General features: G+C 44.9%; 1 protein-coding gene across 2 annotated transcripts in view; it reads left to right on the top strand.

Moving 5' to 3' along the window:
- Positions 1-9,883: 9,883 nt before the first annotated feature.
- The window catches only part of Glra1 (glycine receptor alpha 1), a 93,367-nt gene continuing 85,415 nt past the window's right edge, over positions 9,884-17,835 (top strand). For both annotated transcript variants that reach the window (XM_028880047.2, XM_028880046.2), the window contains exon 1: positions 9,884-10,488. In XM_028880047.2, coding sequence (XP_028735880.1) covers positions 10,433-10,488 — 56 coding nt within the window. In that variant the 5' untranslated portion in view covers positions 9,884-10,432. The remainder of the gene's footprint in view (positions 10,489-17,835) is intronic.

Genomic DNA, 17,835 nt, shown 5'->3' with positions numbered 1-17,835 from the left:
GAAGAGGGAATTACTCTCAGCACTGTTTGAAGAACAGACTATGGATTGAATATGGAAGCAAAAGTGAGGGGCTGGAGAAATGGGTCAGTGGGTAAGAGCACACACTGCTCTTGCAGAGGACCTGAGTTCAATTCCCAGAACCCATGTTAGGAGGCTCACAACTCCCTGTAACTCCAGCTCCAGAGGATCTAACACCCCTTCTGGCCACCACCAGCATCCATACATACATGACACACATAGACACATAAATAAAAATAAAAGTAAATCTAGATGGAAGAGGAGGGAGGGAGGGAGGTAAGGGAGAGAGGAAATGTTAGAGAAGGAAGGAAGAGAAGAAGGAAAGGAAGGAGGAACAGACCAAGTGACAATGCTAGAGCTGAAAGCTATAATAACTGAAATTAACTTGACAGAAAGTGTAAATCAGATTAAACACACCAGAACATGGTACTTTAAAAAAAAGGAGCAGTGATGCTGACTGATGAAAGACAGAAAGAGAAAATGGAACATGCAAAGTGAGCAGAGGGTAACAAGGTCTAACACACATATAATTGACCCCCAGATGGTGAGGCCAGAGAGGAGGGAAGGAGGTGAAGAAAAGCCATTGAGGAAACACACCAAGACCCATGTCCACAAAGCTAGGTGAGTCCCAGGTAGGATATTTATAAAGCACACACAACCTGGCTACCTCACATTAAACTGATTATAGGTCAAAAACAGAAGAACTTTAAAAACAACCAGGAAAACTAAAGATTAACGACTTCTAAAGATCAGATAAAACCCACTGTAAATTTTTTCAAGATAAGGTGTAATCAGGGAAAAATGAAGCTACATCTTCAAACAATACACACATGAGCTTAGCCAAAAGGCCAAGAAGAGATAAAGCTGGATACTTGGGGGAAAAACTCTAAAGAGGGTTGGATATGTAGCTGGGTTGGTGGAGAGCTTGTTCACATGCCGGAAGCCCTGGTTCCATCAGAGGACCACATACACCAGGTGGTGGTGCACACCTGTCATCCCAGCAACTTAAGAGCTGGAAGCAAGAGAATCAGAAGTGTGAGATCATACTTGGTTACACACTGTTATCCAAAAAGAAAAAAGACAAAAAAATAACCTTTTACAAAGCCATATGGGTAATGTCATGGTCACGCCCCCACCCCAAAAAAAGAGCAAATAAATAATAAATAAATATCTCTGAAGACCAAAGAATAAGCATCATATAAACCAGCAAACATCTTAACTAGTAGGAGAGAAAACAATGAGACTGAATATGAGCAAACTACACTGATTAACTAATAACATCTGACATGAGGCTGTGGAGCTGGCACAGTTGGTAAAGTAACTGCTTCTAAAGCATGAGTACTTGAGTTCAGATCCCCAGAATCCACATCAAAACTGAGCGCTGTGGCTCAGGTCTATAACCCCAGTGCTGGGACAGTGTTGAGTCCCTGGGTTTTATTGGCTGGCCAGCCTAGCCAATCAGTGAGCTCCAGTAGATTCAGTGAGAAACTTTGTCTCCAAAGCTTTTGAAATATAACTTACAATAACTTTGAGGATACAAAGCCTAGGGGAAATTCAACGTCTTAAATATTTAACAACTAAATAGAAAATTAAAAAAAAAACTCAAAAGTCAGATTTGCAACTATTCATCCATGAAGCCAGAAGGGAGATAATTAAATTTAACCCCCACAAAATGAACAAGATTACAGCCCCCAAAACATAACAGAAAACAAATTTATAAAACAGGAAAAATTAAGGTTTGTTTGAAATGACTAATAAAATGGCTGCTCTCGCAGACCTATCTAGAAAAAGAGAGAGAGCACATGGTGTCAGGAAGACAAAGAAAGAGGTCACAAGACTCTACATACTAACAAAATCAGAGGATCATCAAATCTTATGCAAATAAATTTAAACATTATAAACGAAATGGATGGATGTCTAGAAATACACTTCCTATTAAGAAAGTCATTAGAAAAGATGAACTTGGAATGATCCCTTATCTGCTTTTTAAAAATTAATAAAAGTGCAAGTCTGAAAGCCTTCCACAGAGAAACCTGCACATCCAAAGAATTTCAAGAGTGGACACTTGTAAACATTTGAAGAAAAAAAAATGACACCAAACTGTATCTCTAGTGTATGTATGAGTGTATGCCACATGTATGGGAATACTGAAGGATAAAAAAAAATGTGTCAGACCCCCTAGAAGCAGGAATTACAGATGATTATGAACTGCCAGACATGGGTGCTGGGAACTGAACATGGGTCCTCTGGAAGAGCAGCAACTCTCTTAACCACCAAGACATCTGCCCAGCCACATAACACCAGCACACTCACCTGCACACACATACAGTTTCCACACACAGAAAGAAAGCGAAAAGCATTCACCGCCACAAAACAGCGATTTTGTATGAAAACTTGAGAAAAGTATTTCAAAGAAGGAAAGTTACAGGCCAAGCCCTCTTGTGAGTAAAGATGTTTTCATGGAAACAAAAGAAATAGTGTGTATATGCAAGGGACCACCAGGGGTTAGATTTGAGACGGACCGGAGGGTTATAGTAGTGTTCTACAGAGTGATATGGCAATTCCTGTCATAAATAATTCTTCAAAATTTACATACATATTATGTATTTCAATCTTATTAAATTGTGTGCAGTATATATACATGTTCATATTGGGTATATGCACATGTGTGTGCATGTATGAGGAGACCAGAAGTCCACATCAGATGACGTCCTCAATCACCCTCCACCTTATTGTTTGAGACAGGGTCTCTCACTGAACCTGAGGGAGCTCACTGATTGGCTAGACTGGGTGGCCAGTGAACTCTGGGGATCTATTTTGTCTCCTCCACTCCTACCTCCTAGCACTGGGGTTTTAGAGCTGAACCACAGTACTCAGCCTTCGTGTGGGTGCTGGGGTCTGAACTCAGGACCACATGCTTGTACAGCAGGTATTTACCAGCTGTGCCATCTCCTCAGCCCCTTACTAATGATTGGAATACAAAACAAAGGATGTATTTTGTTCATATTCACTTCATTGTCCTCTTCTCCCTCCTTCCATCTCTCACTGATTACCTTACTCCCATTAAATATTCCCCTGTGTATTCAATTTTAAGGGGTGGTTTGTTTATAGTTTGCTTGTTTATGCTGTCATATGCTGACTATGTAGCCAAGGCTGGCCTGTAACTTGCCATGTGGTTGTCATAGTTAATCTTCACTGTCAATTAGATTGGGTTAAGAAATGCATTCAGCCAGGTGGTAGCGCTGCACACCTTTAATCCCAGAACTTGGGAGGAAGAGGCAGGTGGATGGATCCCTGTGAGTTTGAAGGCAGCCTGGTTTACAGAATGAGTTCCAGGACAGCCAGGGCTACACAGAGAAATTCTGTCTCAAGAAAAAACAAACAAAAAAATGCATTCAAAGCCATGCATGATGGCTCACACCTGTACACCTAGGACTTAGCAGGCATAGGCAAGCAATCGCTTTGAGTTTGAGGCCATTCTGGTCTAAATAGCAAGTTCCAGGCATGCCTACATAAGGAGACCCTGTCTCAAAACACACACACACACACACACACACACACACACACACACACACACACCAAGAAATCCCTATGACATTGATGAGATGCACTTTGGGTGTGCCTGTGGGTGCATTTCTGGAGAGGATTAGCTGAAGAAAAAAAGACCTACCCTGAAGGTAGGCAGCAACATCCATAAACTGGTTATAAATTAAAAGGCAAAGAAGAGAGCACCAGCCAAGTACCAGCATCCTCCCTTTCTCTGCTTCCTGACCCACTGAGATGTGAACAAGCAGCCAGAGTCACAGTTCTGCAGCCATGGAACAGCCTGTGGCTATACCTTCTCCACCATAATGGACCACATCCCTTCTTAAACTGTGAGTCAGAACAAGTCTTTCCTCCCTTAAGTTGCTTCTTTTTAGGTACTTAGACAGAATGACAAGAGAAGTAACATACAGTAGCCCAGGCTAGCCTTGAACTAAGCCTGTGTCAGCATCTATAGTGCTGCGATTGTGGTCAAGTATTACCACGCCTGGCCTTCAAGTCATTTTAAAATATGAACTGCAAGTGTCTCTTTTTAAACCCTCCTCTTTTCAAGTGGATAAACAGTCTTTTGCTACCATTTAACACATACTAAAAAAAAAACCTCAGTAAACACCAGCTAAAGAGGGGAAAGAACCTCAATACAATATCCCACCCAGCTGAAGCTCAGGACATGCATGTTTTTTTTAAACAAATGAATGAACTCAAGTAAAAGAACAGACACGGGAAGAAGGAAAAAAACTGTATCCTCTGCCAAGACTCCGTAATACGCAAAGTCCTTGTGGAAGCTCTAAGAGATAAGAGGCTAAGCAAGAAGAACTGACTGAATAAAGATGAAAGAAGAGTTAAAGCCAGGCTGAGAAGAAAGGAGAGGCAGCTGAAGGGAAGCATGGAAATGAGGGCTCGGAAGATAATGCAGGGTCTCATGTGGATGTCAAGCTGCTGGGGCAGGAAGCCGGGGTCTGATCTGCATTGATAGCAGGTATTTGTTTCCTCCGTGCGGAGCCTCCTCCTCTCCTTTCACTGTAGGCTTTGGAATGCAGGGTTCAGACACATCCCTGCAGACTCCAGTTCTGAGATCTAGACTAGTCAGTCATGCTGCTCGCCTGAGCCCTGAGCACCTAATCAGAGCACTGGGTAGAAAGGTCTCTTAGTACCGTAAGCAGCTGTTCCTCAGGATAGAGATCTGGGGCCCCTGAGAGTTTCTCTGGAGTTCTGGGGTCCCTTCTTTTTTTTTTTTTTTAAGATAGGGTCTCACTTTGTAGCCCTGGCTGGCATGAAACTCATGTGTAGACTAGGCTGGCCTTGAACTCATAGAGATCCACCTACCTCTACTTCTCGAGTGCTGGGATTAAAGTCATCCATCACCATGCCTGTTTCTTTTTATGTGTATATAATCACCTATATATGTGTGCCTGCTTGTCTTATGCACCCCAGTTCATGCAGGAGGTGCCCTCAGAGGCCAGAAGAGGGCAACACTTCCTCTGGAGCTAGAGTTACAGTTCTGAGCCACTGGACATGGGAGCTAGGAACTGAACTCAGGTCCACCAAAAGAGCAGCAAGCGCTCTTAACCCCTGGGTCACCTTTCTAGGCCCTATTTTGTTTCATTGTTAATTAACAGAGCACAACTGATGCCCTTGAGAGCGGCGTGGGACAGCCAGCCACCACCCCCCACACTGTTAATACCAGGTGTTACATGATGATAAATCTCACCTGATTAACACTCTTGTTTCCTTCCCTCTCTTTCAGCCCTCTGCCTGAAACTTTTTATTTTTCTTTTATTTCTTTATTCACTCATCCTTGGAAGAAATATTTACTGAACACCTCCTATGGTGTGTGTGTGTGTGTGTGTGTGTGTGTGTGTGTGTGTGTGTGTACAGACTACAATCAAATGAGCATTGTGCTTGATGATGTAGCCCAACTGTAGGCAAATGTAAGAGTTCTGCCTGTGTTTAAGGTAAGCCAGTCTAAACTAAGCTGTTTGCTATGGTAAGAGTATTAAGTGCATTTTCTAAATACGTAGTGTTTATCTGTATATCATTAGTAATCCAGGTAGAATCTCTTCCCTTCCTTGATCCTTTTTCTGTATGTCCTTCCTCTTAGCTGAAGCAACAGCACTGGAAAGACATTTTAGCTATAATTAAGATCCTCATGTTCTTCTGCCAACTGCTACTGGTCTAAGGGGAAGTTGATTAATCTCTCTGGATTAATTTTTCCCTTCTGTACATAAACACTTGAACAAAAGGCCAGTCACTAAGAATATTTTCAGCTGCTCCTGGTGAGTGTCTCCTGCCTTGATTTATGTAGACACACACACAAATGCATCACCTATATACACACAAAAATACACACACACACACACACACACACACACACACACACACACACCATGGAAACACTCCAATGACTCCCTGCCTCACTTCAGTAAAACTCAAAATCCTTATCCTGGAGATAATATAAGCCCCAGGGACTGGAAGTAGTCTAACCCCAAAGTCCCTCTGCCTTTCTTCCTGCCCTCCCTTCACCACACTGGACCAGGAGCTTGCACACTCCAATATATTCCTCCTTCCTCTCTCTCCCTGCAGCTTTTTTCCCCTCACCTGAAAAACTCTCCTCTGTCTCACCCCTTACTTTTTTCAAAGACTGGTCACATGTCTCCTTTCAGAACATCCCCTGATCTGGCTGCCTCATCTAAAAGTATATCTCCATGTTACTATATACCCCTTAACTTTCTTCATTTAAAACTGTATTACATTTTTATTCTTTTATTTGTGTAGGGGGAGGTGCATGTGTGTGGGTATACACATGGTAGAGTTCACACATATAGTAGTCAGTGAACAACTTTTGAGATATATAGATATAGATATAGATAATTTTCATTATCCACTCATCTGTTGATGTGCACCTAGGTTGATTGCAGTCCTTGGCTATAGTGAATAAAGCAGCAATAAACACAGGGTTGCAAATATCTCTGTGGCAGGGTATAAAATTCTCTGGGTATATGTCCAAGAGTAAAATAGCTGAGTCATATGACAGGTCTATTTTTAATTTTTGAAATATCTCAAAAGTGATTTCCATAATAACTGTATTAATTCACACGCCCGACAAGAGTGAATAAGGGTTCTTTTCTGTCCACGTCCTCTCCAGCATTTGTTGTCAGGGTTGTTGATGATAACTATTCTGACTGGGGTGAGGTAGTATCTCAAAGAAGTTGTAATTTGCATATCCCTGGCAGCTAGAAATACTCAATACCTTTTAAAACAGTTATTGGCCATTTGTGTTTCTGCTTTTGAAAACGGCCTAGTCAGTCAGTTGTTCACCCATCTGTTGATTAGTAGTTGTATTTCCTTGGGATTTAGGTTCTACCATTCTTTGTGAATTCTGCATAGTAGCCTCTTGTTTGTAGCATAGATGGTAAAGATTTTCTATCATTCTGTAGATTGTCTGTGAACTCTGCTGATCATTTTCTTGGCTGTACAGAAATTTTTATTTTCACATAGTCCCATCCATTTATGTTTTTGAAGAAATTAATAAAATTGAGAATAAAATAATAATAAACAAAATCAACCAAACAAAGCCAACCGGTTGGTTCTTTGGAAAAGTTAATGAACTGGACAGACCTTAGCTATCTAGCTTTTCTCAGTAGTCTCTGAAGTAAGTGTATATCCCAGGAGTTCAGACCACTGTTATCCCATGCTTGGGACATATCTGTTCATGTGTGTGAACTGATTGAAAGTGTCAGTCTCACACAAATAGAAACCTGTTGAAGCAGAAGTGCCCCTCTTTTGTGCCATAGTCACTTTCTTCTTTTACCACAAGCTGAGAGAGATTCACACTCACCAGCAACAGCAACACACATACACACATACACACACACACACACACACACACACACACACACACGCACACGCACGCACGCACGCACACGCACAAGCACAAGACACGCATGCACACACAATTTCCATTATAGGAGGAGTAAAAGAAAGTGGTAGACATTGCATTCATATCTGACTGTGCAAGTGTTTCCTAGCCAGACGAGGTTAGGATACAGTTACCAACTTGTTACTTGTTTTAATGTCTCTGAGGCACCACACTGACTCATGTTGATGCATAAATGTGACACATAGAGGAAGATATCAGTATACATGCCTATGTGGACAGAAACCAATTGCAAACAGAAATATACAAATACAAATAGACACTTCAGGTTCACTTCAGGAGCAATGCAGACTATAAACCAAAAATGATACACATGGGAGGACACACACTTATTAAGCCAGGCATGGAAGTGCATGTTTTTGGTCCCAGTACTCAGGAGGCAGAAACAGACAGATCTCTATGAGTTTAAGGCCATCCTGGTCTACATATCTAGTTTCAGTTCTGTGTCAATCAGGGCAACATAATGAAACTGTCTGAAGAGAGAGAGAGAGAGAGAGAGAGAGAGAGAGAGAGAGAGAGAGAATAAGTTTACTTTCAAGAGCACACACACATATGCACACAAACACATGAGCAAAGACAATTATATTACCTTAAGGCATGACCAGAGAGCAGTGAGGCCATATGGGGTGTCTCCTGGCATGCTAATGGTCAGCTTTTGATTACATATGCTACATACTTACATGCATATATTCAATATGGTACATCTACACAGACACTTGTATCAGATTCCTGAGCACCCACTGTGAATAGCAAATCTCCTTTTCAGTCACTACTGAAAACATTTTGGGAACCCTGGCGTGGGGAAGTCATGAAAGAGTCCCTCTAGGACATGCTTCTGCAGTACAGGAGAGAGGGGATTCCACTGGCCTGGTCCTGAGCTGGGAAAGGAAGCTTCACTTGGGAAAAGACCTGAACTTGCAGAGAACAGAGATGTGAGGAATTATTGCCCCCAAGAAAAGAATTTCTGAATATGCTGGGTAAATGGAAGGCTTGTCCCCTCTTGGCAGCTTTGAAAGGGAGAGCCCCCAGAGTCCCAGCCAGTTCCAGCGGGCCAGAAAATCCTGCAGAGGCTATTAATCCACTAAAGTCCCCTGACTGGGAGAAAATCTGATTAACTCTACCTCCCCAGATGGGCTCAACAGTGAAATGTATATCTCATTTCTGAAAGTCGGATAAGGTATAGAAACAGAGGAAGGCAGGTGAAAGAAAAGGGGAGGACTGAGCATCGTAGGAACGAGATACATACAGGCACACTCCTTGGCTCTGCCATTCATTTGGAGGCCAGTCTCCCCAGCCTGTATAATGGGATTCCAACTTCCTCTGTTCAGATGGAGGAGTGTGTCTTCTGTTTCTCTCAAAAGGACCAGGCGGGTCACTCGACTTTGACCCTAGAAACCAAGTTGGCTTTTTTTCCTGAATTTCCCTACCACAGTGACCCTGGAAGGAAACTTACTCTGTCTTTCAGACTTTTTTCTAAGTCTTGTGGACCCAACTACTATAGCTTCAGCACTTTAAAGAACTTGAGGGATCTGGTTCCAAGTAACCCTTTTAAAATGAGAAACTGAGTCCCCTAAGCACATCTGGACTGGGGCTCATGGTGTTTCACTCACATACAGCTATTTTCTTTTTTTTAAAAAAAAAATCAAGGTTAAGATGTTAAAAGACTTCAAAAGATGAATTCCATGAACTCCCTGGAGCGACAGAAGACCTGCAAAGACGCTGGGGCCTGGGAAGTGCAGGAAGCTGGTCTCTACCAGCACTTCAAGGGTTAAACTCAGCCCAGAGCCTAACACACAATTGGCCGAACCTAGAGAGAAGATATGGTTTTTGCAGCCGCGGGCCAATGAACACCTCGAGTGGGAGGGTTTGAAGCTTCTAAGGAGTTTTTCCCCCCATTTTCCTCTCTCCACCCCCTCCTGTCGGCCCTTCCCCCCCCTCCCATCCTCTACGCCGCCAGTTTGTTAAATTAATGCAGTAAGAAAGTCAGTCTGAAGATCTGAGGGAGTCTGGCCAGAAGATGGGTGAGCTCAGAAACCCGACATGCCTCTGAAAGGTTGAGCTCCTGAGCCCTGCTGGGAAGCCATGGACCCCAGCAGCCCCTGAAAGTTGTGGTGGGCTCTATTGCGCCTGCAGCCCCAAGCAATGGGACACCGTTCCTGCAGCAATTCCAACTTATTCGGAGGGGACCAGCGAACACGGACTACAAGGCGACAACAGACTGGAACGGAGGCAGGGGAACGAGATTCAGGGACTCGGTTGTGTTGCGCCAGCCTGGCACACTCTCCGACATCTAACTGAAGCCAGCACCGTCACCTGCTCCACCACCACCACCACCACCTACACGCACCACACACACACACACACACACACACACACACACACACACACACACACACACACACACACACACACACACAAAAGAAAGAAAGAAAGAAAAAAAAAAAACTAAAACCCCTCAGGCCAGCCCAGGGCCAGAAAGAAGATGCCAGCCGGGTCTAAAGGTCCGAGGCCAGGGCTCTGATCCTCACGGATTTCTTGCTTGCATGAAGCTGGCCCTCTCGACATAAAAATAAGGGTTAAAAAGAGAAAAATAAAGAAAGAAAAGAAAAGAAGAAAATATACCCACCCCCAAGAGTGCCTCCCAGCGCCGCAGGGAGCCTTCAGCGAGTTGAGCACCAGCAGCGCTCTTCCCGCCCGCAGCCGGGCTGGACGCTCTCCGTGGTGCTGAACCTGCACGGCCGCCGCTGTCCGCGGTACCCAAGCTGTGCCTGGCTGCAATTCTCCCTGGCTCTGCCACCTCGTCCCTCTACTTCCCAGCTCCCTTGAACATCTGGATTATTTTTCCTCATTGGCGCTCTCTGGTTTCGTGGGTGCCCATCGGAAACATTTTGCACCCCCATAACTCGTGGACTTTACAGCACAAGAATCTGGAAAATGTACAGCTTCAACACTCTGCGATTCTACCTTTGGGAGACCATTGTATTCTTCAGGTACGCGATTTTCTATACTGACCACGACTATCCTTATGTGCAAATGGGGTTCAGGTGAAGTAAAGAGCCTGACCCTGTCGCGGCCTCATCAGTTGGGGAGGGGGTGCTGTGTGCTGAAGGCCTTTCTGTTCCCCTCCTCCCCCCTCCCCTCCACCCGCAGGGTGTCTGGCTGGTGCGTGTAGGTCCCAGACAGTGGCTGCTCCGGCGGCAGCGGTTTGCCTGTTTCCTGCGGTTTGTCTATTTGACTGCTACACTCCCCCCGATACTGGCCCCATGGCCCCTCTGCTCGTTACCCTTCATTCAGCTGAGGACTTAAGGAGAAGCTTTATGAGTTTTTTAGTTTAATTGGGACCGCATTCTCTCAAACCGCAGTGCTGGAAATCCCGGGTCTCCCGTCTGGGAGCGAAGTGACAACTAGCGGTGACGCGGAAGGTTGCAGTTGGACTGGCTGGACACAAAACAGAGCGTTCTGTCTCCCTTTTTGTTGTTTTTCTGGGGGGGGTGTCAAGGTTCCTGTGGTTTGGAGCTAGGGGATAACGCAGTTATGACCTCAGCTTGCAAAGCCCTAACTTGAGTGCAGATCAGGCCTATTTACGCATAGACACTGAGAAACATTTTCCTTTCAAACTTTGACTCCATCCCTCCCTGATACACACTTCTTTCTGAACTCTGTTAGAGCCGACCCTCCCCTGCTCTAAAGGGCAGTTCTTATTTATGAATGAATGCCTATCCCTGCTGCCATAGCTGGGCTCCCCACACCCATCCATTGACTCCTAATTCTCTGCGTACAGGCTGAGCGTTCTTGTGTTAGTCCAAGTGAAAAGTGAAAAATCACGTCTTTAGGAAGTATTGAAACAGATAGGCCTTTTGTAAGTGGGCAAATCACGCCATCTTCAGAGGTGGTGATGACAAATTCCATCTATATGAATTGAAAAATATTCTTCCCGGCTCTGCAGAGATCGTTAATCTTCCTCGTCCTAGCGTGTCTGCTTCTCGTGTTTTACCACTGTAGTGAGTTAATAGGCATTTGAGGAAAGAAAAAAAAAAAACAATCCGGTTGTTCTAAAAAACTATATGACTACCAAATAAGATCCTCTCTGATCGTAAAACAGCACATAATCGTGATTTTATTACACTGCCAAGAGTTGTTGGTTTGACTAATCCACTGGCTGGTGATATGGATGAGGCCTCCTCTCCCAAGTGACAGTTTCTGAATTTGAGTCTCTCTTTGTGTTTTTTTCTCTCAAGATGATGAAGACAAGACAACCCCTCCCTTCCCAGGGTTACCCACTGTTAAAGCTTTTAATACCTTCTTAAAATACTTCTTTAGCATGCCACTGTCCCAGTCACAGCTTAGAATGTAAATAGTCAAGTATTTTCTTAAGTCCAACATCCCAGAGCCTTGTGAGATTTACCTACTTCATGGGGGGAGGCAAGAAGCACCTTATCACTCTGCCCACCCCCATTCCTTTTTTTCTTGATGCAATCCTTGATTTTTCCTCTCCCAGACATAAGCTTTCATAAAAAAAGAGGAATCAGTCTCAAAGGTCTGCATTGTAATCGCTTAGATAAGGGTGAGACTCCGCTGTGTTAATTCCTCAAGTGAACTGGTGGTGGCTCGTCAGAGAGTCTCTTGTGTCTCCCTTCCCCTCTATGGGTGAAGGCACACATAAGCAGCAATAGATATGATCGAGAACTCGATGTGTTTGTGAGGAAGCAAGAGGCATGACTAGAGAGATCCAGATCATGCTGGTGCTGCGGCACTATCAAAGCAGGAGAATGGCTGCTTCGTTTCAGGAGTTAATGTTCACCCCCTCTGCAATTTCCCAGATAAATGAAGCACAGGGGATCACGAGAGGGTTAACCAAGCAAGATGTCCTTGCTCAAATGGTATTTGCATCTCTGATATTATTTTCATCTTTCAAGTTTTAGGTAAGACATATACAACAGCTTCAGAACATAGAGTAAACAGAGGCCAGCAGCTCCCTTACAGGTTACAAGGGAATAACCAGCCCCTTTCACCAAGGGGCAGGCTGAGGGTTGGGATGAGCCAGTGTATATTCCCAGGGCCCAGGCCCTTCTTAGGTTAAGTAAGGCCTGTGGCTCACCTGTTTGAAATTATTGAAAATCTGGCAGGGGGTGGGGGAGAGTGGAACCAGGGCACTACCCAAGGTGCTGCTGCATCGCATCTGTGCACAACCAGAGAAACAGCAACATCGACAGCAAAACAAACAAAAACAACCGAAGTAAGCAGTGTTGGAGCCTCACAGGCTACCACTGCGGGGAGTGAATGGAGGCATTGGCAAGGCAGACTGGGGTCCTAGGAGACCAGCAACACTGCAGTGTTCATCAGCCATGTCCCACAAATGCATGAAAGCAATGTGACCGAAGTTCCTGCTCTCATGGTAAACAGCCTGGCATTCTTAAGTTTCATACATGACACCCTGCGATCCAATAACATAAACTGTGTGTTGCTTGGAGGTTGGGGCCTTATATCCACTTGGGCTAAAACTTCAATTTTTCTTTATTTATTTAACACTGGAAATGCATTCCTTTCAACCCAACTTTAAACCAAAGGAACATGGCTTTTATCCTCCCCCCACCCCGAGTCTTGGCAAAGGCTTGTAGCAAGGATGGGACTAGTATGACCCCAACAATTCCTTGCCTTCTCAATTACTCAGCCAGACATGATCTATAATGATGCCTCTCGGCCTCTGCACTACTGACATTTTGATCTTTGTAATTCTTTGTCATGACGTCTGCCCTGTGCATTGTAGCAGCCTGTCTGGTGCCAGTCACATCTTTTCTCCCTGATCATGACAAACAAAAATGTCTCCAAACACTGCAAACTAACCCAGTGTACAGTGAGAAGGGACAGAATGGCCCAAGTTGTGAATGACAATAAAAATAACCCAAATTTTCAATCAGCTTCTCTGATGCACTAATCGTAATCATGAAAAAGTCGAGTCTGCCTGGGGAAATAACCCCTGGGAGAATACACAGCACATCCCGCTGAGACAGAAAGGGATCTAGCTTGTGCTTCAGCAGGGATTGAACACAGAGGGACATGAACCAAGTGGTTTTCCCCCAAGATCACCACCTTTCCCTCTGTACCTTCTCCATTTCCCATCCCAGTAGATGACACCTTGTGCTGAGATTTTAGACTCTGTGTGTCAGTCACTTGCCAAGAAAGCTGATCACAACTTTGAAATGCAGATGTTTCTATCAATTCTAGGACAAGAAAGACCATGGAAAAGACATTGTTTAATATCTCTATCACTATGGACAGATAAATTAGTGTTTTCCTGAGACAGACACTCTTGGGAAGGTTCCCAAGCTTACCAGGAAGGGTAGACAACCACCTTGGTCTTTCTCCCTGATAACAGCTATGTTCTGCCTGAGTCCTGCCCACTGTATTTGGGGGCACTGCAGAACACATCTAGAAGTTTCTGAAATGGCCCAGGGACTTTTTTTCCTAAAGAACTAAGCCCATAGGGCAAGTCTGCCTTGGGGCCAACCAAAATGTCAATCAGCCTGCCTGCCCTCTGGAGACTTAGGAAAGATAGAAAAGAAATTCCATGTTTTTATTCCCAAGGAGCAGTTTGGACAGGGACCCAAAGCCAATAAATGGAATTATCAATCTGCACATAACATCTGCATATTTGCAAAACTGGGAATGACCTGCCGAGGACACGTGGGGAATTTATCTTTGAGATGGCCTTATGAAAGGCCGCAGCTATGCGGTGCAGTGGAGGAAGCAGAACAGTTATGGGCCACGGGTTCTGACTTCCAGAGTCAACTCGGCTCTCCTCCTGCGGCACAGCCATAACAAGGCTCCTTCTGTAGGGCTACTCTAATTTTCTCCTCGGATGGCTAAACCCAACCCTTATGAGTTCCCTTCAGCTTCTGAGCCACTCATTTTACAAAGAGAGGACCCCGTTTGCACAAAGGCTCTGGACGAGCCGGCTGCAGTGGCTTCCCTGCCTTCATCCCTTCACCAGGTGTTATAACTAACTACGTGATTGTGTGTCCACTTCAAAACTGGGCACTCGGCAGGGACACATGCCGTTCCTGAAGAAACCTTTTTCTCCTGCATTAGAGGGTCTGCGGTGCTCGCCTCCGGGCAGCCTCTGTACAGAGCCTATGACAGCATCACACTGATGTGGGTGTCATCAACTTTATTTCCTTCATCAGCTAGCAGAAACCAAAACGATTTTTAAGATGGATGGTACTGTCTCCTGTCTGCCCATCTCAAGGCTCTTCTGCAGGTTGTTTAGTGTGCAGCAGACCTGGGATCTGGAATTTAACTATAGTAGTATGACCTTGAGAAGAGTCTGGAACCCTTCTGGGTCTCACTTTGCCTACCTGTAAAATGAAAGGACACCGCCAATCACACTCTCGAAAATTATTTTTAGCTGTTCCTGTTGGCCACGACCTTTTCCCAATCTTTCCCATAACAGTTCAGACTGGGTTAAAGTGATTGCGGTATATCTCAGCTATTACCCAAATAATTATAACAGCTGTTCCCAGCGACTCCCAGACTCAGAAGTCAGAAAAAAAATGAGGACCCCCACCCAGCTACTCCCCTCTTTAAACAGTTCCCCTAAGATGGACCTGATGACTGACAGAGACGATAAACGTCTTCCCTTCCCACCCCAAGGACTGTTCAGAGAGGTGAGAGGGGATGCTGTTCCACCACTGTCTTCATCTGAAAAACCATCCGAGAAAGTTAAAGGTTCTCTACTTTCTGTCAACAACTCTGTTTAACGTTCCCCCCCCCCAACGTGTGCGCATAAAGCCTGTTTTTCAGCTGTTCCTCCTTGCCTTATCTACCCATTGTCATTAGTCAGAAGAACACAGGACTGTCAGAAGCCCCAACCACCCCAGCACAAGCAATGCCCCTGGCTGAATTTACTTAAGATGAAGCGGGGTAAGGACCTGTGGGGCTGCCTAGTCAGTCCATATGGTGTGGGCAGAGGTAAACACACACTGGCTAGTCTTTGAAACATTTTAAGTAGATAGATTCCAAATCCTCCTTAAGACTGCCCATACCTCTGACGTACCCACGGCCTCCACATTGGGAAACACTAGATTTGATTTAACCTCTATGACTGCAAAAGAAGAATAGATTTACTTTAATGCACACAGAAATTCTGGCTCAAGGGAACTAGGAACTTTCTGGAATCTTTACTGAGTGGTGCAGGGGCTGCCACAGTGATCATGACGGTCACAAGAAGGGTGTAAGAGGAAATACAAATCTACCTGCCAGGGTGATATAGAATTTCCCACTTCTTCTATAGATTATGAGAGTTTGTGGGTGATTTCCTGCAAAAGAGTAAATGGAATGCAGATCAGAGATAACACTGACAATGCTTACAACGCCCCCCCTTTTGTCCTGACTCCTAAATTGCCACCTGAAATTTGTGGGCTTTAAATCAAGCCAAGAGCACATACTCAATGATATTTTTCTCATTCTTCAAAATAGATGGGATAATAACTAAATTGGGCAATGAACCTACCCACACAATGTAGCAAAAGATTATTAAAAGGAAGCCACCTTAGTTATATATATATATATAAAAAAAATGCATTTAAGAAAGGAAACGGGCCTCAGAAGGCACCAGAAGGACCTAGCAGAAAATTTGCCAGTCCGCAAATAAAGCCCCAGTCACAGTTGCTGTTCCTGGCACTTACGGCCTCTCTGCCCTGAACTCCAGCTGTCTCCCACAAACCCATTCCCTGTTAAGCCTAACACACAACCAAAGACACAACGGGGTGCCAGCAACTTATTGAGACAGCAGTTAGAAGGGAACAGTGGCTGGATGCTAGGAGAGGGGTTTAGCCACACAGAGCCCAGGCTTTGGAATGTGATCCCTTAAGAGGGGAGCCCCGGGCACCAAAGCTTTTGAAATGGTGTTTAAAGGTCCCTTTGTGACTTTCTGAAGTTGATATTGTCTGAAGCTAATTCAGTACAATTAGATTACCACCCTCAGCCTTTGAATCTGCCTGTTTCATAGGATCTATTACTAGATGAGTTTACCGTCTTAACGGGATGCTGCTGACAATTGGAAATCCCAGCCATGAAGTGGGCAGCAGATGCCCACAGGACACCCCGCCCAATCCCATCCTCAGGAGCCACATCCTCAGACCTCCCACCCGTTCACTCCGGGGGGGGGGGGTCACACTGTCCCTCCAAGTCAAGGAGTCTGAAGTAGCATGAGCTCTGAGCAGATCTAGAATCTAACCTGTCAAATCTAGTTGAGAAGGGCTTGCCAAGGAGAGGGATCCCAAGAATTCGAGAAGTTCAAACTTACATACAGTGTCTTATTACTGAACCATAGCATGTGAAGAGGCACCAGTCAATGCTGCAGGTGATGGAGAGACATGGGGGACTGATGGTAGAGATAACCTCACAAGTACACACTGCTGTATACCTATGTATGGCTTTGCATATGTCAATCAAACATAATTAAAGATAGTTTTAAAAATTAAATAGTCGGCCGGGCGGTGGTGGCACACACCTTTAATCCCAGCACTCGGGAGGCAGAGGCAGGTGGATCTTTGTGAGTTTGAGGCCAGCCTGGTCTCCAAAGTGAGTTCCAGGAAAGGTGCAAAAGCTATGCAGAGAAACCCTGTCTCGGAAAAAAAAAAAATTAAATAGTTGGGGGTGGAAAGTGGCTCAGTGGATGAGATGCCGGGTAGAATCCTTAGTGCCACAAAGTAGCAACATTTTAATGGTAAAATACAGATACTCAAACCAGACTACAGAATCAGGCTCTCCTGGGATGGGACCAGAGACTGAAATGCTCAAAAAGGCTGTTAAGTTGAAGTTTTTCAAACTTCTGGCACATAGAAAGTGCCAAGGGTCTTGTGGAGATTCAGTTTCTGAGATCTGGGGCATGAGAGTCCATCTTTCTGCCAGCCCTCTCACGACACAGAGGCTTACATGAATAGGAAGTGGGGGACATCAAGGCCCTGGGTCATCCCCACGATGGCCATGTGTGGAGAAGCTCTTTCACTTTGCAGATAAGAAAGAAAATAAAAAACAAGTTGCTTACAGGAGGACAGGGCTTCCCCAAAGCATCAGTCATACATCATTCCCCAAACTTATTCACCATGTGTTGTCTGCAAAACCTGTGTACCCCGATGATGCCTCTGTGTTCCCCTTCATTCCTTGCAAGTTCTGGCTCCCTCTCCTGAACATAAGCACACCTGAAGGTAGCTCCTTCCCTGGGCAGCCAGCCCCACCCTGAGATGGCAATGCAGTCCCTGAGTCCTGGTGCACCATCAGCTCTCACTCACACACCAGACCTGCACTGGGAGAGGATGCAGACAGAGAGAGGCATC

Source organism: Peromyscus leucopus, chromosome 8b (genome assembly GCF_004664715.2).
Source record: "Peromyscus leucopus breed LL Stock chromosome 8b, UCI_PerLeu_2.1, whole genome shotgun sequence".
Taxonomy (NCBI): Eukaryota; Metazoa; Chordata; class Mammalia; order Rodentia; family Cricetidae; genus Peromyscus; species Peromyscus leucopus.
Note: the sequence above shows the minus strand (reverse complement) of the source record. Positions and strands in the feature narration are given on the sequence as shown.